Source organism: Nelusetta ayraudi, unplaced genomic scaffold, assembly GCF_046127955.1.
Source record: "Nelusetta ayraudi isolate G7.1 ecotype Tasmania unplaced genomic scaffold, CSIRO-AGI_Nayr_v1 ptg000011l, whole genome shotgun sequence".
NCBI lineage: Eukaryota > Metazoa > Chordata > Actinopteri > Tetraodontiformes > Monacanthidae > Nelusetta > Nelusetta ayraudi.
In genome coordinates this window covers 7845954-7865842 of record NW_027466061.1, presented here as the reverse complement: position 1 = coordinate 7865842, position 19889 = coordinate 7845954, and the positions used below count along the sequence as shown (strand labels likewise).

At 44.9% G+C, this 19889-nt stretch overlaps 3 protein-coding genes across 5 annotated transcripts; 2 read left to right on the top strand and 1 right to left on the bottom strand.

Annotated features, from left to right (window-relative positions):
• Window positions 1-1201: 1201 nt before the first annotated feature.
• Window positions 1202-18965, bottom strand: rb1 (retinoblastoma 1). Of its 2 annotated transcripts, none has more exons than XM_076020438.1 (27): window positions 18673-18965; window positions 17850-17970; window positions 17301-17404; window positions 16535-16669; window positions 16402-16440; window positions 16199-16248; window positions 15898-16008; window positions 15246-15391; window positions 15028-15105; window positions 14339-14448; window positions 14154-14231; window positions 13780-13867; window positions 13574-13690; window positions 13422-13478; window positions 13212-13243; window positions 12974-13050; window positions 12638-12855; window positions 4931-5046; window positions 3810-4018; window positions 3574-3719; window positions 3375-3479; window positions 3166-3279; window positions 2909-3057; window positions 2763-2793; window positions 2394-2536; window positions 2250-2296; window positions 1202-2120 (listed from the first exon to the last, which is right to left on the bottom strand). In XM_076020438.1, the coding sequence occupies exons 2-27, from the start codon at window positions 17862-17864 to the stop codon at window positions 2065-2067; spliced, it is 2571 nt and encodes an 856-aa protein (XP_075876553.1). In that variant the 5' UTR covers window positions 17865-17970; window positions 18673-18965; the 3' UTR covers window positions 1202-2064. The 2 variants fall into 2 exon arrangements, with proteins under 2 accessions (XP_075876553.1, XP_075876552.1); XM_076020437.1 differs by lacking the exon at window positions 18673-18965 and adding an exon at window positions 18384-18666.
• On the top strand, window positions 5762-12547 carry LOC142884645 (lysophosphatidic acid receptor 6). Of its 2 annotated transcripts, none has more exons than XM_076020442.1 (2): window positions 5762-6327; window positions 10673-12547. In XM_076020442.1, the coding sequence occupies exon 2, from the start codon at window positions 10719-10721 to the stop codon at window positions 11700-11702; it is 984 nt and encodes a 327-aa protein (XP_075876557.1). In that variant the 5' UTR covers window positions 5762-6327; window positions 10673-10718; the 3' UTR covers window positions 11703-12547. The 2 variants fall into 2 exon arrangements, with proteins under 2 accessions (XP_075876557.1, XP_075876555.1); XM_076020440.1 differs by lacking the exon at window positions 5762-6327 and adding an exon at window positions 9541-9761.
• lpar6b (lysophosphatidic acid receptor 6b) lies at window positions 6322-8046 on the top strand. The gene has a single exon (XM_076020439.1). The coding sequence runs from the start codon at window positions 6405-6407 to the stop codon at window positions 7500-7502; it is 1098 nt and encodes a 365-aa protein (XP_075876554.1). The 5' UTR covers window positions 6322-6404; the 3' UTR covers window positions 7503-8046.
• Window positions 18966-19889: the final 924 nt, after the last annotated feature.

The following is a 19889-nucleotide window of genomic DNA, read 5'->3' as shown; positions in this document are numbered from 1 at the left end:
CGATAAAGAGAGAGAGAGGGGAAGAAAGAGGGGGAGCAAATTATCTCCACTATGTGTTAAATTAAGTACCAAACCAAGGTCAATTCATGTCGATCTAAAATTATTTGCCTCCATTTTGGTAATTTTCAAAGAACCGGATGCTTTAAGGCGGCTCTCTGTCGTTACTGGCTTTTCACTGTTGTAGAATATGTTCCACATTTGCAGAAGTTAGTAGGAGTTGAAAACAACAGCTGGTTTCAGCGTTAGAGATCTTATAAATTTTTACGCTTGTCTTTCTATGCAAAACCATTAAAACATTTATAATTACTCTTGACTACCCCTTAGCGGCACATTTAGCCCTCTGTTTATGACTTGCTGCAGAAATATTTGGTTTCAACTTCTAGCAAAACTGAATGCTTTGTTTGGGACCTTCCACGTTTGCCAGCCACAAGGTGGAAATGACATATTGCTGGGGACGTGGTACTGACCTTACAGAGGTGGCCGTGTAAGTGGTGCATCCACTGTGCCATCAATAGGTGCTGATTTTAGAAACTTTATCACAAAGTAAGTAAAAAATGTGTGTAAAGCAAAAGAAGTCCCAGAATCTAGAGATGCAGAGTGAGGAATAATCAGAAAAATAATCAGCTATTTTTCTGACTCTCTGCATTTTTTTTTTTGCTGGTTGGCTGCTTTTACTTCAGGATTTACGTACTTCCCCCATCATGGCTGGCTATTTGTTAACGCTAACCCGGCAGGATGCTATCATCAGAAGTCGATGTTACCCAAGAATTGATCCAATTATCATGACAGTGGCATGTCTATCATTTTTATACTAATGTAATCTGGTTTGAAACTGAAGTCAAGTTAATGACTGGTTATGCAATGTTGTAAATAGCAGAAGGAGGAAAATGACTGTAATAGACCTAAAAAAAAAAAAAAAGTCACAAATTCACACGTCACAGTAGGTTAAGGTTTGCGTTCACATTTAAAGAAATACCCTGTAAATACAGCTCTGATATAGAACAGATGTATTTCCTGTGACAGTAGAACTCCATTTTGTTAAGTTGCAAAGATACAAAAAAAAAAGGCTACAAAAAATTCTCTCAACAAAAAGAATAATAGAGCAATGGCAAGGAAGTCCATTTGTCAGTAAAATACTGAATACCAGCACTAAGTCAATGCATACCGTAAAATCGAAAAAAAAGAGAGAGACACGGACGCATTTTCAAGAGAAAGATTTACTACATTGTCAAACAAACACTTCTATAAAGAACAATTTAATTTAAAAGCTCTTGTACTGAAAATATCTCCAAATTTAGCGCTCTGGTGTCAACCCATTTATTGCTTTGTTATGTTATTCACTTCATTAATTTGCCCCTCATTTTAACCATCAATTACCACTCTTCCCATGATCAAAATGAATATGAGCAAATATGTGAGGAAAAAAACATGAGAAAATGTGGGCTCCCCACAGAATAAAACAGAATCCAAAATCAGCAAACAAAACAGTAACAACAGCAACAACAACAAAAGTTTCTAAAAAACCTAACAAATCATGCCAGAGAGACTTAAACAATCTTCTCCGAGGTTGCTGATTGTTTTGAAGCTCTCCCTTCGTGGTAGTGTGTAAACTCTTATCAGATTTTTTGCAAGAAACTGAGAAAAACTAGTAAATGTGGCCTCCTAAAATGTCAAAATAAAAAAAAATAAAAAGGTTATCACAAGACCATTCAGATGGGGGGGGGGGGGGGGGGGACTCAACCAATTACTGAACAAATCCAACAACTCTTCAAACATAGATTGGGGGGAAAAAAAAATCAAATGGCACATGCACACACAAGCACTCTTAAAACAGTCAATGCTTCTGAAATGCAATGGATACATTTAACTTTTCTTTAGTTAAAACACAAATACAGAGGGAAAACTCCTCTATATTCACACATTATTTTGCCACACAAAGTTAAATACAAACTAAAAATCTGGTGCCAAAATTTACAAAGAAAGCTACGTGCCACTTTGAGTGTGAACAAAAAGTAGCATCGTGTTGTGATAAATAGTGCAGGCCTGTTCAGTAGGTTCCAGCTACTACTTCTTGGATTCAGTGTCCTCCTTCATCTTCTGCTGCCGACTGTAGTTGCATCCTGCAAGGAGAAAATTAATAAATGAATGAATGAATAAATACTTTAGAAAATAATGACACCCACCATGAAGAATAAACTGGACTGAATTTTTAAAAAGTGGAATTTATTGTGTGCAGCAGTTCTACTCACTTATTTCTGCAAGCTTCTGTATCAATGCAGACCCTCCTTCGGATTTACTGTAAATTTAAATAGAATTTAATGAGAAATCTGTGCACCCTGCAGTCCAAGCATTTGTCAAAAGACTTGCAGCAGCGAAGAAAACTTGTGACCAACCTTCCATCTGCCTCATCTTGTCCATCCATGTCGAATCGTAGCCTCTTCAGGGGTTTCGGAGTGGTGCCCAGATCCAGAGACCTCTTGAAGGAGCGCTCGCTGCTGTTCACCATCTGGTTGATCTTCTGAAAGCGGTTGGAAAGCTGCGGATGGAAAGTAAAACAAGAAATTTACTTCTCTGGCAAAAAAGAGAATGAAAAGAAAATAATAGAAAAAGGATAAAATTTTAAAAAAATTAACAAGAAAAAGAAGAAGAAAAAATAATTGAAAAAGTAATGTCCCCACTAGGGGGTAGTAGGGGGTAATTAGAAAAAAAAAAGAAAAAATATTTCATGAAATCCAGAGAAGAAAATTAAATATATCACATACCCCGAAAGATTCACCGATGGACACCAGCATCCTGCAGAGGAGGCACAAAAACAAAAGCATCAATCTACTCTCCCAGTTCCCCATCAGCGACTCTAAAGCTCCCTGGAAGTGGCGGCGGGGGAGGGGGAGAGGCGACTTGAACCCACCTGGATCGCGGAGTCATGAGACCAGGCGACATGCGCGGGCTCTTCATGGGCGAGATGTAGACGTTGTTGCTCCCCGGGACGCGCAGTGGCGAGCTGGGGAACTTGTAGGGGCTGCGCGGCGTTTGCGGGATGGGAGAGAGAGTGGGCGGCTGTGGGAAGTGCAGAGCAGCGAAGCGCCAGCGGGTCAGACAGGGGTCACTGGCGAGACGTTCACAGTCAAGTATGACTTCCTCGTACGGGGGAAGTTTTCCACATACCCTGTTTGAGGCGTACTGCAGAATGTTGGTTTTCAGCTTCTGCATGAACACTTGGTTATAGAAGCAGATGATGGAGTCGTAGTGGCCCTCGGTGATCAGCACATGCTTGAAAGTCTGGAGAACACAGCAGGACACCATTAAGATCTTCTGAACCAGATTCCAACACTACCACTTTTTTTAAAGGGCTCATTAAAAATGAAACAAATCACCTCCTGGTTGGTGTTGGGCATGTTCTTGTATTCCGTGACAATCGTCTTGAAGCGCAAGTCGACGCTCTTCACTTTACATATGGCGTACATGGCTGACATCATCAGCTGGTAAAAAGAAAGACACGCAGTTGCAGATGCTGTGTTTGTGGGCGGGACATCGTAAAAAGACGAACGCTGACAAAAGAAGCAGGTTGCCTACCTGGTCCAGGTGTCGGTCCTTCATCAGCTCGTATTCGTGCTGCAGCGTGTGCTGGAACAGGGTCCATATGATGGGCTCCAGCTCTGGGTGGGAGTGCAGCAGGTAGGAGCACAGCATCTTCAGTCTGGTGTAGGCCAGGCGGTACACTACAGAGGGGAGACACAAGTTGGTATTTTTGAGAGCCCGGGATTGAAAGAAACTTTTTTTTTTTGTTAGGAGCCTGAATGACATTTTACATTTTTTATAGAAGAGACTGAGAGAGTTGGACTTGGGCAGCCGCGGAGTCTGGCTGGCGGGCTGAGGGGGAGGCTGCGAGGGGGCCTGAGAGCTGGGCGGAGCCTGAGAGCTGGGTGGGGCCTGTGAGCTGGGCGGACCCTGAGAGCTGGGCGGGGTGGAGGACTCCGCAGGAAGGACACGAAGACCAGGGCGCAAGGGTGACAGATATCTGGTGTGACAGGGGAAAAAAAAACATTTAACCTGTATACATAAATCATAATGAAAGTAAAAAAATATAAACTTGGGCTTAATTCAATTTCAATTTGATTTCAATTCATTTATTATCAAGAGGACAGAGTGCAGTGTACAGCACCCCATTTTGCAAGGTTGCGATTGTACCCAATTTCAGCCAGGGGCTGGTTTACTTTGGGAGTCCCCCTGCCAGTTGTTATAGGCACAGTACCTTTAAAAGGATGTCGACCACAGCCATAAAAAGCAACAGTAAAAAACAGAGCAAACTACAACACAGCACAATGGCAATACACAATCATCAATATAACGAAAAAGAAAAAATAAACAAAAATAAAGTTAAAAAAATAAAGTAAAAAAAAAAACGGTGAAACCCAGAGAATAAATACAATAATTGAGGCAGGTAAACCGTTCCAAATGCGAGTGCCTGCAACTGACAGCACTGTCTGCCCACACAGAGTCTGTCTGACTGGGACTATACTATCTCTTCTAATTTCTGAGTTTGGTTTCTTTTTAATTTTTAATAATTTTATTATTATTATTTTCAATTTACTACTACTATATATGGCCCAGGTCGTATGGCTGAGATTTTCCTTTTGCTGAACATAGGCAGACAGTGGGGGCTGTGCTGGCCCCGTCAGGATCTTGTTTGTTGCGCAGGCATATTTAAATGTTATGAATGTATCAAAACTAAACAGCCCATATTTTTGAAGTATATGACAGTGATGGTATGATACCGGTTTCTTGTCTAATATTTTTACGGCTCTTTTGTAAAGTGACTCCACCTGGTTGAGTGTGGTTTTGGTAGTGAAATCGTTGTATTATGATATCCCTATAAGTGATCAGAGCACCTTAAAACATAGTTGCTTTCACCAAGAAACTGGGGACTCACAAGTCAGCGGCCGTGTGGTTGTGCTGCAGCGGTTGGCTGAAAGTGGCCGGGGCCTCGGCTTGCTCCGCCGCTCCACCCTCATGCTCCTGCCTGAGCAGCTCAAACAGAGGAGAGCCCTGCAAACACACAAAAACTCCATTTACATGTGTTTACACTTCTCATCAGCGCGTCTACACAGGATTAGGACATTACTGCCTTGAGTTAAGTTTAAAATCAAGCAATTAATCAAAATGTTCATTGTAAAAAAAAAGCAGTACAAATGCCAAAGGTTTAAAGCTTGTTGTTAGCAGCTCTTTCAGTATGGAGGCATTTTTTAAGTATCCTGATCTCATATCTAGAGGTTATCTTGTCTGTGATGTTACTGAACAAGAAGAAACCTGAGGTGAAAAATTCAGGCCACTTTGTGTTTCCACTACAACCATTACTTGGCCTGACAATAAACACAAAAACAGGCTGATATGAGATTAAAAAAAGAGAAACAGCGGCAAGTGACTCAGCCGGCACTTTTGCATGTTTTGCTGTATGATAAGGTTGAGGTTATTCACCCGGCGCAGGGTGCTTCACGACACCCTGCGCTCACACTGGGAAGTGGGTGTGGCTTACCACACACACACACACACACACACACACACACACACACACACACACACACACACACACACACACACACACACACACACACACACACACACACACACACACACACACACACACACACACACACACACACACACAGGTACAGACTTGTTGGTTAGCGCATTCTTATTGGACGCACGTCACGACTGTCAGACTCGGCGACGGGAGAGCTGCTGCCGCCGTGTGGTTTTTACAGCGTCGAAATTTATGACTTCCCAGAAGGAGGCAGACTATATTTTCAAGAGTGAAAAAGTAATTTCCCACACCCATAATGTCGGACGTTCGGCGTGATGAATCTTTTCCGTGTTTAATTTAAGATCCCAAGAAAACTTGAAACTTGTGAGCCGCTCTGTTTGGAAGCAGAGAAATTGTCATGATCTTCTACGGCAGCGAGAGGAAGACTCCCACCCCCCAGGCAGAAGCTCCTCCCTCTTGAGTTTCAACACTCCCGGCCAATGCATTGTGTTAAAGCCTGTGACTTTCAGTCTGCTACTACAGTCTCTGTTTTGTGGCAGGCAGACGGTGAACAAGCAACGGGTGCTGAGGGGTAAAGATCACAAGGGAGGAGCTGAGACAACAGACCAGCGAAATAAGGAACTGACCGGTGACTCGGAGCTCTGACTGACCACCAGCATGTGAACGTGCTTAAAAAAACAAAACCGGATTCAACCTTTAAGCTGAGCGAGACGACGGGAAACTTGCAGAAAGGATTACTGAAGAATTCCCACACAGGAGTTGAGGACTTTGGATCACTGAAACAGGTATTTTTTCTATTAGTGGCTAGTTATACAAGGAGAAGAACTTTTTTTCTTCTTCTAAATGCTAGCTCTGTTTGAAAATGAATAGCACCACTCAACCAGGTGTCAACCTTGGCTCACCAACGACAGCACCGGCTGCCAACCAGAGCTGCGACAAGAGCGATGACTTCAAGTACCCACTGTACAGCACCATTTTCAGCATTGTGTTTGTTGTCGGACTCATCTTCAACCTGTTGGCCATGTACATTTTTGCCTGCAAGCTGAAGCTGCGGAACGAGACCACCACGTACATGATCAACCTTGTGGTGTCCGACTCGCTCTTTGTCGTCAGCCTGCCCTTTCGGATCGTCTACTTCATCAAGGGCGAGTGGATGTTCGGCAGCGTGCTGTGCAAGATCTCCGTGGCCCTGTTCTACACCAACATGTACGGCAGCATCCTCTTCCTCACCTGCATCAGCGTGGACCGCTTCCTGGCCATTGTGCACCCGCTGCGCTCGATGACCATTCGCACCAAGAGGAACGCCAAGCTGGCCTGCTGCGCCGTGTGGGTCATGGTCCTCTCGGGGAGCATCCCCACCGGCTTCCTGCTGGACACCACCTCGCCCAAAAACGTCAACAACACCTACTGCTTCGAGAACTACTCCAAAAAACAGTGGAAGGCGGAGCTGTCCAGGGTGGTGGTGTTCATCGAGACGGTGGGCTTCATCATCCCGCTTATGGTCAACGTCTTCTGCTCCACCATGGTGCTGCGCAAGCTGAGGGACCCTCAGACCCTCAGCCGCGGCGGGAGCCTCAACAAAGCCAAGATCCTGAGGATGATTGTCGTGCACCTCCTCATCTTCTGCTTCTGCTTCATCCCCTACAACGTCAATCTCATATTCTACTCCCTGGTGCGCTCCAACGTGCTCAAGGGCTGCCTGGCCGAGGACGTGGTCCGGACCATCTATCCCATCGCGCTGTGCATTGCGGTAACCAACTGCTGCTTCGACCCCGTCGTGTACTACTTCACATCGGAGGCCATTCAGAGCTCCATCAGGCGCAAGACCACCTTATGGCAGAACGGCACCAGGCTGTTCGACAGGCTGCAGTCGTACAGCACAAAGAGCAGTCCGGTTTCGACTCCCAAGGCTGTGTTGCTGAAGCCACAGAGGTCGAAAATGTACGAGTCTGAAATCTAATATATACATAACATACTGGCACCGGATAAGGTGGAGTAAACTTTGATTCAACTGTGCCGTCTTTGCAACGTCTCAGTGCAAAACTGTCAAAGCGAGACACCTGCTCATCAACAGGAAACCAAAGAGACTTGAGACGGGCACTGGTTCCTCTCCCGTTAACGCACACATTCAAATTTTTGTTTTGAGCGAAAGTGTGCATCTACTGAGGTGACGGCTTAACGTGGGCAAAAGTGGACTTTTACCTGAAAGGAAATTGCTGCATATCTGTGACAATGACCCGGCCAGAACTCAACATCGTGCCCACAGTGCTGTGGGGGAAAAAGTTGAGCTTTTGCACGTGAGACATTTTATTAAAATGGTCTTATCCCCGAGAGCAGACTTTGACTTTGGACCAGCTGAAACCAGTATTACAACTCCTCATGTACTGTATTTTACAATTATAAAATGTTGTGGCCTCATGAAGGCTTTCAGGCACTTTAGTAGCAAGATGTAAACCATCCTTATTGTTTTCATTGAAAGCAAATAAAATAGTTTACTGACGCGACTGTGGCACTGAAATGGTTTCAGGAAGTGAGACATAAGCTGAGGGGGTTCTGAACGTGCTACCCTCTTCGAGTACAGCCAAATCATTTGCTTCCATGATGATTGTAATGATTAGTCATAAAGTCACCAACAGCACGGTGACAAATACTGTGATTGGCTCATGTCACGTAGGTGAAGTGAGTCAGCGATCTTGTTAACGTAGACAGCAGGTGTGGTCAAAGTATCAGGACGGAGGTGTGGTTGACGTACAATAACAGCTGAGCCAACCTCAACCTGAAAAACCCCCGCACAGTCTGATGGTCTGGGTGGAATAAACTGCTATCACCATTGTCGGTGGAACAAAGTGACATGGAATTAATTACGTCCCTGTGTTACTGCTGAGACGCTTGGACGAGGTGTGAGCAGGGCCGACTGCACGTCTGCTTTCTCACAAGTGAAAACGCAGAGGATGTCGTGAGCAGAATATGGGGTAGCTGAAATATTTGTCTCTTCTTGTAAAAGCTTGTGCTGCAAGACCGAGCGTTACTGCATTCCACGACGAGAGGCTTCGCCTCGGGGTCCGCGCCAGCACAGGAAGATTCATCATGGCCACTGCGCTGATGAGATGTGGATTGTGAAACCCGAGCAGGCGAGCGACAACTTGCTTTCCTGGAAATTAAGTAGGTCCGTTAAGTATAGCAATGTTGTGGCTGTTGCAATCCTGACACTGAGAGACAGGGGTTCGTCAGGGAAGTCAGGCGACATCCATGAGCTAAAAGATCCTCGCACATTTTGATAACTACAACAATGACAGGTTACTGATTAGTGTTACTGTTACAAATCAAAACAGTCATTCATTAGCCAACATATTTTGATTGGGGAAATTGTTTTTATGTTGATCTTTACAACATCAGCAGAAAAGTAGCTTGGTTCAATTTCCATTTGTTTTGACAGGCACAGTGGCTAGATTAACATCTTATGTTTTCAGGCAAAACAGCCACACCCTGGAAGATGATAGGCAAATTATTTTCCTTATTTTTGATTTCGATTCCATGTCATCTGAATTCTTACATTTTAATCGTTTTAGGTCGCATTTGGGCAAATTATTTAATTTTATATTATTAGCAGTCTCACTTAAAGCAATACAAACATGAGCTGATCTAGATGCCTTGTTATCCACCGCTGCATTTTGAAATGCTCCAGAGTCATAACTGTAAGCTGAAATTTTGCTACTTTTTTCCTGACTTATTGCGACACGTTGCGACATGTCTAACTATTGTCTTTACCACAAACAGCCAGGAGCTGAGCTCAACCTTGATCTAATCCAATCGGGAGACACTTTTTCCTTTCACTTGCACGCTACTGTTAATGAATAACTACCAACACCCGTGTAGGTTACTCAACATGCAGCCATAAAACATGTCTCTCAATGAAACAGTTATTTTTCTGACGTGAATGTGAGGAAAAATGCAATTCACAAGAAACTAACTGGATCATACCAGAAGATCAATTGGGCTGGGGCAGTAAATGATTACTTAATCGACTAGTTCCATATTTTGTCCAAATGAGCTGAGAGAATGGTGTTAAGATTTGAGTGTGTGTGCGTGTGTGCATGTGCGAGTGAGGAGACAGAGAGGCTTGTGCACCAGTGTGGGCGTAAACCACTCCAATAAGCTTCATCTACACTGCCACAGCCTCCAACATCCTGCCACTGCATCAACGAGATCCTCATACTGGGTGAGTTCACACAATCTATTTCACTTCTCTACCAGGCTGAGCCAACTGTTATGAAATCAGAGATATTGTATGCAAGTTCCTTTTTTGCCAAATTTGAATATCTTATTTTGAAAAAGGCAGGGGAGATTAGCTGCATGTGATCTGCATTTTAGGAATGATTTGTTGACAGATAGGAACTGGTAGTAAAATTGACTGACTGACTGACTTCATGTGTAAATCAGCTGCATCTTATGAGACACGTGCACTGCTGATGATTTGAAGGAATAAAAAGATTGTGTTCTGTTGTAAACATAGGTGATGCTGGACAAAACTATGATGATGGTTAAACAGCTGTTGGTTGCTTCTGCATTGATTTTAAAGAAACAAAGAATCTTGATTGTATGCATTTGAATCACTGTGAGGCAAATGGGTCTTTTGTTTGGGGTAAATATAGCAAATTGATCTGATTTAGTGACACAGCTACACATGCAGGGCAGAAAAGTCACGTAGTGAAATAGACAAAATAAAGGAAATGTTACTTACTTTACAGGGTAAAACTTATAAAACCAGGATCCTAATCTACATATTTGCTCACGTTAATAAATTCGCATCCAAAATAAAATCAACACCTCCGACAATCTCATCTCCAGTTAACGAGCCACAGTAAATGTGAATTTACTGCTGCCAGGTTGTGTCTCCCATCTTCACTCTGCATGTAATGATCCCAACTGTTTGCTTGCTTTACGAGAGCGGGAGAGCAGTTAAACTCTGTTGACAGAATTTGTCAGGGGCCGTCGGCAGACATATCAAACATTAATCCAGCTGTGTTAATATCAGCTCTATTCATCTCGCTTCGGCAAATATGCATCCTATTACAAAACAAAGCAGCGGAGGCTTTTTAAATGTCCCCTCTGTCCACCTGCTCCGACCAGACCCAGCTGGAGGTGCGGACATGACGCCGGCGCTTCCTTCGGAGTCATGGATCCGTGGAATGCGACCGAGCGGCCGCTGGCGTTCAACTGCACCGTGGACACGAGCTACCGCTTCACCCTCTACCAGGTGTCCTACAGCGTGATCTTCCTGGTGGGCCTGGTCACCAACAGCCTGGCTCTGTGCAGGCTCTGCTCGTCGCCCTGCAACCGGAGCAGCACCGCCGTCTACATGGTCAGCCTGGCGGCGGCCGACCTTTTCTTCGTCATCTCGCTGCCCCTGAGGATCTACTACTACAACCAGAGGGCCGAGGCTCTGCGGCCGGCCGGCTCCGGCTGGACCCCCGGCGCCGCCTACTGCCACCTCACCTTCATGCTCAAATACGTCAGCCTGTACGGGGGGATCTTCTTCCTGCTGTGCATCGCCGTGGACCGCTACTTTGCCGTGGTGCACCCCCTCAGATCCTCGCTGCGCAGGCTGCGGGTGGCTCGGCTGGTGAGCAGGGGGATCTGGTGCCTGGTGCTGGGGCTCAGCGTGGGCCTGCCCATGCTGTGGCTGGCGGCGGCCAGGCAGGACCAGCCGTGCCTGCCCGACCCGTCGTCCCGTCAGCACCGCACCCTCATCCTGCTGGCTCTGGGCTTCGTCCTGGGCTGCTTCCTGCTGCCCGCCGCCCTCCTCCTCTACTGCTACTGCAGGGTGCTGCGCGTGCTCCGCCAGCAGAGGCAGCGCGGGCGCAGCCAGCTCCGCAACCGCCGCCACACCCTTACGCTTATCTACTGGGTGCTGGCCGTCTTCCTGCTGTGCTTTGTGCCCTATCACGTCAACCTGCTGGGGTACACGCTCACGCACGTGGGACTGCTGCCGCACTGCGGCCTGGCCAGACTGACCAAGGCCGTGCACCCCGTTGCCCTGTCGCTGGCCAGCGCCAACTGCTGCCTCAACCCGCTCATCTACTATTTCTCCAGCAGCCTGGTGCACAAGGAGGCGGCGGCAGCGGGCAGCGGCGGCGGTGGAGGGAAGGGCAGCCAATGACCATCGCGCAAACCTGCATGCAGCTCCTCAGTTCTATTCCTAGATATCATATCAATTCATTGCACTCGCAATAACTGCATTAGTGGAGGACGAAAACTCAACAGAGCCAGACGAGACACCGGACCGCAGGTCAGGACTGTGTCGTAAAGCCGTTTCTCAGCCAGCTCCCGGGTCTTGCGTGTTCACACGGTGCCTTTTACTTCACTGGGTGAACCCACTTCCTGCTGAGGGGGTTCAGCGAGCAAATCAACTCACAATTTCAAAGAACGTCTGGCGAAAAGAGAAGTGCCATCGATGAATCAGGAAGCAACAGGACACGAGAGGGGAAACGAACACGTGTGTATGTTGATGCAACTTGAAAACCTCATTGAGACCCAAGGTCTCATTTACAAGAGGGATCTTTTTTAGGTTGTTTTTTTTGCAGCACCAACAGTTGTGCTGAAAAGAATGAAACATTAAGAGGAAAAAAAAAAAATCACAATCGCGTGTGTGTGTCCATGTAACCCTACGGTTGCCAATACAGGTACCATTCTTTGGTAGATACAGGTACCATTCTCTGGTAGATGACTTGAGAAATCCCCACTGCCCACACAGCCGCTGTGCAACCTGTCCGTCTGCTGTTTTGCTGTGAGTGCAGCCTTAGTCTGCTGGCATCGTTTTGATTTTCTTCAGTGCGTGTTGTCCATATGACGTGACCGTGTTTGCTTTATACTGACAGAGAATGTTAATGGAATGTGTGGCCTACCTCATTTACAAAACGTGATCAAAACTGATCCCATATTTTGTTTCTGTCCACATACTTGGCTCATTTCAATTGTGAATTGTTCAAGTGTCTCTGCCTTATAAATGGATACATTCATATGGTCTCTGTGTCTTATTGTGGTTCTGTGACATGACTGAAAGCACTGCAGTGAGCTAGTAAAAATAAAACTGACCGTCCTCCACGCGATGCTCTCCATGATGAGGTTCTCACAGGTCTCCAAGTGTTTGACGGTGTCTTTGCTCAGCGTGGGGTCGGCCTTGATGAAGCTCTCGATGACTTTGTAGAAGTCGAAGGCGGCGAGCTTGACCACATTCAGTATCCAGGGGAAGCAGACGTTGGTTTCCACTGCGTCCCCGCCGAGGTTGTAGCCCCCAGTCTTAAAACTGCTCTCTGATATTGACAGAAATACAGCTGCATCACTTGTAAACACGACATGTAAAGTTTGATGACTGCTGATAAGAAATTTGAGCTGCAACCAAGTCATTTGGGACTGAGCTGAGGGATTTACCTCCATATGTTGCCATGACGACCTCCAACGCGCAGGCCAGAAGTGACGTGTGAAACTTGGAGTCATTGAGCAGTTTGCTGCAATAGGGGGAGTAGAAATTAAAAAAAAACAGCTCAAGGCAAATTATGCTTATGCTTCATAAAAGTAGCCAGAGGCACAACTGAGTACAAACACAAGCAAACCTTTTAATTGTTAAATTAAGACATTATGACATATCCAGAAAAAAAATATAACATACCTGAAATTCTGGACAGACAGACGCTTCTCTTCCTGCAAAATGAAAAATATCAGTCAGGTCAAGTTGCTTGCAGCTGGCGTCAAGACTTTCAGTTGCTTGTGTTTAGACCAGCATGAACAGTAAAAGGTGATTAATTACAATCAGGAGATGAGTTAGTTGAGATTTCTTGCCAATATCTGTGCAAATGCTTGTGAAAGACAGAGCACGTACCGATTTCAACATTGCCTCCATGACTTTGTAATAAAGCTTGACACCAAGGTTGAACCTCTGAAAGACAAGTGACAAGCATATGAGTCAAATTCAAATTTATGATATGACAGTGGACCGTTGTTGTCCTTCATCCAAAAAGCACAAGTGAATACCTGTCTACCGAGTCCCACAAAGAGAGGGCCGACCGCCTGGCCAAACCTGACGCTGAACGCCTCTCCCAAGACTTCCAGACGCTTACGTACGTCCTGGGTCGGGTCCACAGTGCAGTTCTGATCACAGAACACAGCAACGTTGGTCAAAATCACTCGAGAGGAAATCATACAGGGTATGTTGATCAATATGAAAACACCAAACGGACTTTGAAATAAGTTTCCAGGTTCGTAGACGGTTGGTCCCCACTGGTTGTGAGATCACCTCGAAGCTGCTTGATGGAGGCCATCGCAGCTCTGACGAAGCAAAAAAAGGACAGAAAAGCGTATGGTGTAAAACTACATCGCAATACACATCGACACAAAGACTACAATTTTCACAACACTTTCGCAGTGAGAAGGGCAAAACCGACTAGCAGGTAAGACACCTGCTGCGTCACGCCCTGACAAAAATAAATGAAAGGACAGCTGAGCAAACAGCATCACACAATGTGAGTTTAAAAGGGGAAGAGGAGCAATGATGCTCCTCTGGAAACACTGACAACGACAACGAAGGCGACAACGGCTGCCACCAGATGCCCACCTGATTGGAGTTTGAGGAGGGATGATCGTATTATCTTCTTCCGACACGTTCTTCTTTGGTGTTCTTTCCAGCTGCGATCTGAGGGCGGGAGGAGACAGCAAACATTTATTTTTCAACATTTAATTTATTCATGTTTATCAGATCACTGCACGTTATAAAGGAGAGGGAAAAAAACGAGAAATTACATTTTGACAGCAGGCGCCAGCACCGTCTCATCTCCATCATAGAACAGCCGTCCGTCAAAGTCTCGGCTCTTGAGGTAGAGCTCCTCGTACTGCTGCGTGAGGACGCTGCCCTGTGGGGAGAAGTTGGTGAGCAATGAGAGAAAAGAAACATCACTTTCAGTTCCCAAGTCATTCACCATTTCACCAATTACACAAACGTCACAAAGGAATTTCTTCACAGCCAAACAGTCATTCAGCCAGTATTTAAATTCTCTCAAGAACTTGAGAGTGAAAGTTGGAGCTGCTATATTTTGGCTTCAAATAATGTCAGCCACAAAATACCTCTTTACAAACTAAATAAATAAACAGCTGGGATGTTTAACAGTTTCTACAATCTACAAGGAAATAATTTTGTTTTCGAATTTGCCCATCAATAAGGTGACACCTAGACAATGTTGACACTGGAGCCTTATCTCAACGACGTGCTTGCGCAAATAGTTCACACCACCTGTCCTTTTCCACAGCAATCTCAGAGTAAAAACAAATCTTTCCAGCAATGTATTAACGTCAGCAAACAGTAGCAACGTGTCGCCATCTTTTTCATAGCCACTACGGTAATGACTCTCACACACACGCATACAGACAGTTTCCAGGGTGAGTGGGTGGGCGTGGCCTGTAGTAGAGCAGGTGCTGTGAGGGTCGTCTCGTACCTGAGGAAAATCGGTGGTTCGAGAAAGACCCAGCGAGTCCAGGAAAGCAGAGAAACTGGTCTGATACACATTCTTTACCTGCGAGGGCAATAAGGAGAGGTGAGAGAAGTAGGGAGACAGGGACTAGAGACACTCTGCTGCAGACACAAGAGAAATGTCTTTGTATGAACAGAGAGATCCACACAAGAGAGATTTGTGGGAGGAGGGTTGGGTCTGACCTCTTCTGCATTACAGTCGTTCTCGTTGCACAAGGTTCTGAGGAGCTCCAAGTCCACCTCCGGCTCTGGAGGTCGCGCCTTGGATTTGTTCTGGTTGCGGCGGGACGTCCGTGTCGGGGGACTCAGAACTTTGCTGATGGCTGATTCTGGGGGACAGAGTTTTGACAGGGGTTTAGACGGGGCGAGGAATGTGGCACACTTTAATTCTGAAGTCTGTGTAGCAGAGTGTCTGTTTCATGATCTGATGCACTGTATAACATAATGCTACTGCACTTGCTTATTCACATTAAAGATCATTACATTACAGATTTATATTATTCATGATTAAACTGGGCATTAAATGCTATCACAGATGAAGGAAACATGACTGACTACTGACTACTCTCAGAGGGGAAGGGTGGGGGACCACCATCTACAATTCATTATGACAATGTATTATAATTTACGCGGCACTAATCATTTTAAAGACTTGTGTGCCAGTGTCTTAGTGTGTATTTCTCCAATTTGTAAAAGCTGGAAAAAAATCAGGAATATGAGGCAATATCACTCATCTTATTTCCTCCATTCCCCCGAAATAAACACCGGATAATCAATAGAAGACGCAAAAGGCTTAGTGACAAAAGAATACAGCACAACACTGCAGCTTGCTTACTGTAGAGCGGCTGCAGAAGGTCGCGAGGGCAGCGCTTGATACAGAACTCCAGCGTGCAAAGCAGCAGCTGGAATGATATGACCAAGTCATCCTCCATCTGAAACGCCCTTCCTGCAAAAAGCAGACAGGCGGCAAGCAGTGAGCGTCGCGACACCCAAGCCACGGGGCCGCACATTTTTTTCCATCTCGTTTGAGATGTTAAAAGGAAGGATGTTAAAATGTGGGGCAGCATGAAAACTATTCCGTCAACTGTGTAAACAACTGGAGCCTCGTACATGTGGCGCTTAAACATGTGACCTACCCTTGGCCAAAAGAAACAGCGTCCAGCAGCTCCGTATTGTCTCTCTCTCCCTGGGGAAAGAGACACCAAACCATTAATAAGAAACTCGCACAGTAATTTTCTTCATGACAAGAAAAAAAAAATGTACAGCCAATGAAATTAAAATATGAAACAATGAGTGAGAACAAAAATATGGTTGTCTTGAGGAAAACTTTTGAACTTACGGGCCATCAGAACCCAAAACAAATATATTTTGGCATGTTCTGAAAGAAAAGAGAGAGAAAGAAGAGTCAAAGGTCCGCTCCAAACATTTCTGAGTGACTCAAAGATCTGTTCAGCGTTCACATCTGGACTCACTTCTCAAACCGCTGGTAAAGAGCCAGCGTCACGTCGTACTTCTTCTCCAAACGTGCCAGCACCGAATTCACCTTGGTGCTGATGGCATCTATATTAACATCCAGCTTACTCACCACAGCGAAGAACTGCTTCACACTGCAGAAAATACAAAAACATGTGGTTCTATATACATGTAGTGTCAGTGTGGGACAGCAATGCTTGAAGGTGGATAGAATTTTAACTCAAGAAATGAAAATTCAATAAATACTGATTGTTGGCAAGAGTAATCAATGCAATATTGTCCAACAGGGTTTTTTTTCACTTGCATGTGACGCTGAAGAAGTAACACACTCTGATGGTGCTGATATTTTGTGCTACTTATGATTGCTCCAATCAGTCATACCAAGAAACCCACAGGACTGACTCCGAATGTTGTTTATAAAAGAAGAAATGTAAGAGGCGTATCACAAAATGCTGAGAAAAGGGCCATTGATTATTTATAATTAGTCTAGAGGAGCAGAGTCGCATAAAGCCTGCGTGTGTATTGTCCCCATGTCTTTCTTTATGTATCGTACGGATGTCTATTTGCTTTGGTGGAATTTGCCCCTTTAAAAAAAGTTACAGAATAATTAAAAAACAAAAACTGTACAATGTCCGATAAAATACCAACTCGCAAAATCATCACAGAATTTAGATGAAAACAACAGCATATTGTTGCTGTTGTTTTGGCCAGAGTCACATGAGCGCATACAAACCAGTATGTGCATTGTGCACAAGTCCAACTTACTTGAGACGGACAGCTTTCAGGACCTGAGTTAGTGTGAAACAGGCACCATCCAACTCTGTCAGTGACACAAACAGACAAGCTCCCCACAGTTTTGTTTGATTGTCCTGATGTGAGGGAGAAAAGGATGAGACTTTACTGATTCAACAACACAAACATCTAATACAAAATGAAGATTTTTTTTTTTTTTTTAATTGTGAAATGCTACATGTTATGTATTTCTCTCAGATCTTCTATAAAATACCCAGAGGATGCCTGCATCCGTCAATACCGTGGAAGGCAAAAAACTACCCACTGTTTGTTTTCCTGTTGCTGAACTATTGTGGTTTTGTGGTCAGTTCCACATTAATTACTGCTTTGTATGTAAACAAATGTCAGGAGGCTTTTGAGAGAAGCAACACACACAGAGAATGGTTGTTGCAGGGATGTGTCCTATAAGGATTGTGAACAGGTTGTGATTAGGGCCGTTACAATGGCACCAAATATTACAAAGTGATAAATAAATAAAAAAGTTCAGACAATGATGGATATTCTGATGATATATAAACATACAGTCACATTGTCCATGGAGTCTTGAACATTGGTCCACAGCTTCCAGGCATCATCGCAAACCAAATCTGTCACGTGAAGGCTTTTGCACAGGGCCACAAACTCAGCGTCCTTGTCTCTGTGCCTGGTGTGTGAGGACAGCACAGTTTGCGTTACAGCGTCACAGTTTTGTAGCATCAAATCACCGGGGCACAAATGACAACTCACTCCCAGACTAGAACTTTAAAGAGTAGCGGACAAAGAGGTCCGTTTCAGCGTTAACATCGCACGACTGGGGTAATTTCACTGATTACACTGATTATCAAACATGCTCCCGCAGTTTTCACCTTCAAAATGAATTGATAAAAGCTCTTAACACGAAATAGCCTCCGCGAGAAGGAGCTAGCTAGTAGCTAGCAAAAGCAGAACGCCAACAAACTCAAAAACATGAACGTGAAGCGTATGCAGCAGTGAGAATCGAATCGCCTGCGAACAACTAACTCGTTAAACAACAATCTAGGTATGTACAGAGAAATAAAAGAAAATTACTTTTCTTACTTTTTAAAAGACAACTCTGGACTCTCCTTTTTGTCCGGAGAGACACTTTCCACGGTTGGCTTCGGCTGCTTGTTCTGTGCCGGTGTCGAGCTGCGCTTCTTGGGTGGCATCGCTGTACCGACTTATTTCACGAAAAAGTGATGTGAAACGATTCAAAAAATGCTGTCTTCTTTTCGGCGACAGGTTCGGCGAAGGAAGTTTAAAGCCCTCTACACGAGTTCCGTAGCAACAATACAACAACTGCGACTTCCTGATACCCCGCTCAGCTTGTGCGTTCGATGTGTCTCACCGTTTCACACCGCCGAGTGCTTCTGTTGCGGGTGAGGAAACTACTACATACCCCGGACATCCGGCACCCCACAGCCTCGTGTACTCCCAGCGCTTCACCAACTTCAATCAAAATACTGCCGACACCGGCATCACACAGCAAATCGACGTGTTTGTGTTTTGCTTCAAGCGATCCGCCGAATGCGGTGCATTTGCAAGGATGCAACGCACTCGCGACACAAAAAACGTCTGTTTTTGCGTCGCATGATGACACAAAAACAAACGCACCCAAACTCCCGACTCGAAAACGCGGGAAAAATTATACGCAACGTCCGCTCACTAGCATTTATCCCGCCATTTGAAGCTCTGACAATGGGCCTGGTATATGTACTGTTCATGACCGGAGAAAGAAGAGAAAGAAAGAAAATAGGAAAAGAGAAAGAAAGCACGGACTGTCAAATCAGTGTTACTATTAGGTTATTAAATCAAAGTCATTTTTTTGTCCCGATGACTGCATTAGTAATCCGGGATCACCTCATCAGCTGCATTTTTATTTATTCGGACATTCGAGGATAAATAAATTAATAATACAATCAAATAAAATGTATTCTAACGAGACTGAGCATGTCTGGATTAGTATCGGCGTTTGTATTGTTTAGGAATTCCGAGTTGTCGCTTTATCATTTCTTACACAATAAAACACATAGCAAAAATGCCAACCATTTTCGCGGAACATTGCCCTCTGGTGGTCATTTTGTATGGAGGCGTTTCAGTCATCATCTCGTATGCCTCATGACAAATGTCACTGGTGCTTAATTGTTTTAAAGAAAATGATAACATTGTATTATTTTGAGCATGTGCAGAACCACAAAATATTGTTGTTGCTGTACACATGTTGTGGAGGTTAATAAAAGCAAGCAACTTTTGCATGGGAATTATCATCTGAAACTACACTTTGCAACACTTCTCAGTCTGCTCCTGTGCTCTCAGAGTGCTAAGGTAGCACATCCCTGTTGACAAACTATAGTGGCCAAAATCAGCTAGGTGTACTTTGCCATGAAGAGACTTACTGGATCTGAAAGTTGCTTTGCTAGATGATTCTTGTCAACTAGCACTCAGAAACTCATTCATTCATTTTCCATACCCGCTTAGTCCCGAGCTCAGGGTCATGGGGGTCTGCTGGAGTCTATCCCAGCTGTCTTAGGGCGAAGGCAGGGCGACACCCTGGACAAGTCGCCA

Bases quoted from the DNA above. Each gene is read 5' to 3' on its own strand.
- lpar6b (XM_076020439.1), top strand. From the start codon at position 6,405: ATGAATAGCACCACTCAACCAGGTGTCAACCTTGGCTCACCAACGACA.
- LOC142884645 (XM_076020442.1), top strand. From the start codon at position 10,719: ATGGATCCGTGGAATGCGACCGAGCGGCCGCTGGCGTTCAACTGCACC.
- rb1 (XM_076020437.1), bottom strand. From the start codon at position 18,493: ATGCCACCCAAGAAGCGCAGCTCGACACCGGCACAGAACAAGCAGCCG. The intron at 16,441-16,534 runs GTGAGTCCAGAT...CTTTTCTTTCAG, and splicing joins CTTTACCAGCGGTTTGAGAA to AACATGCCAAAATATATTTG. The intron at 2,794-2,908 runs GTGGGTTCAAGT...CCTCCTCTGCAG, and splicing joins CTCATGACTCCGCGATCCAG to GATGCTGGTGTCCATCGGTG.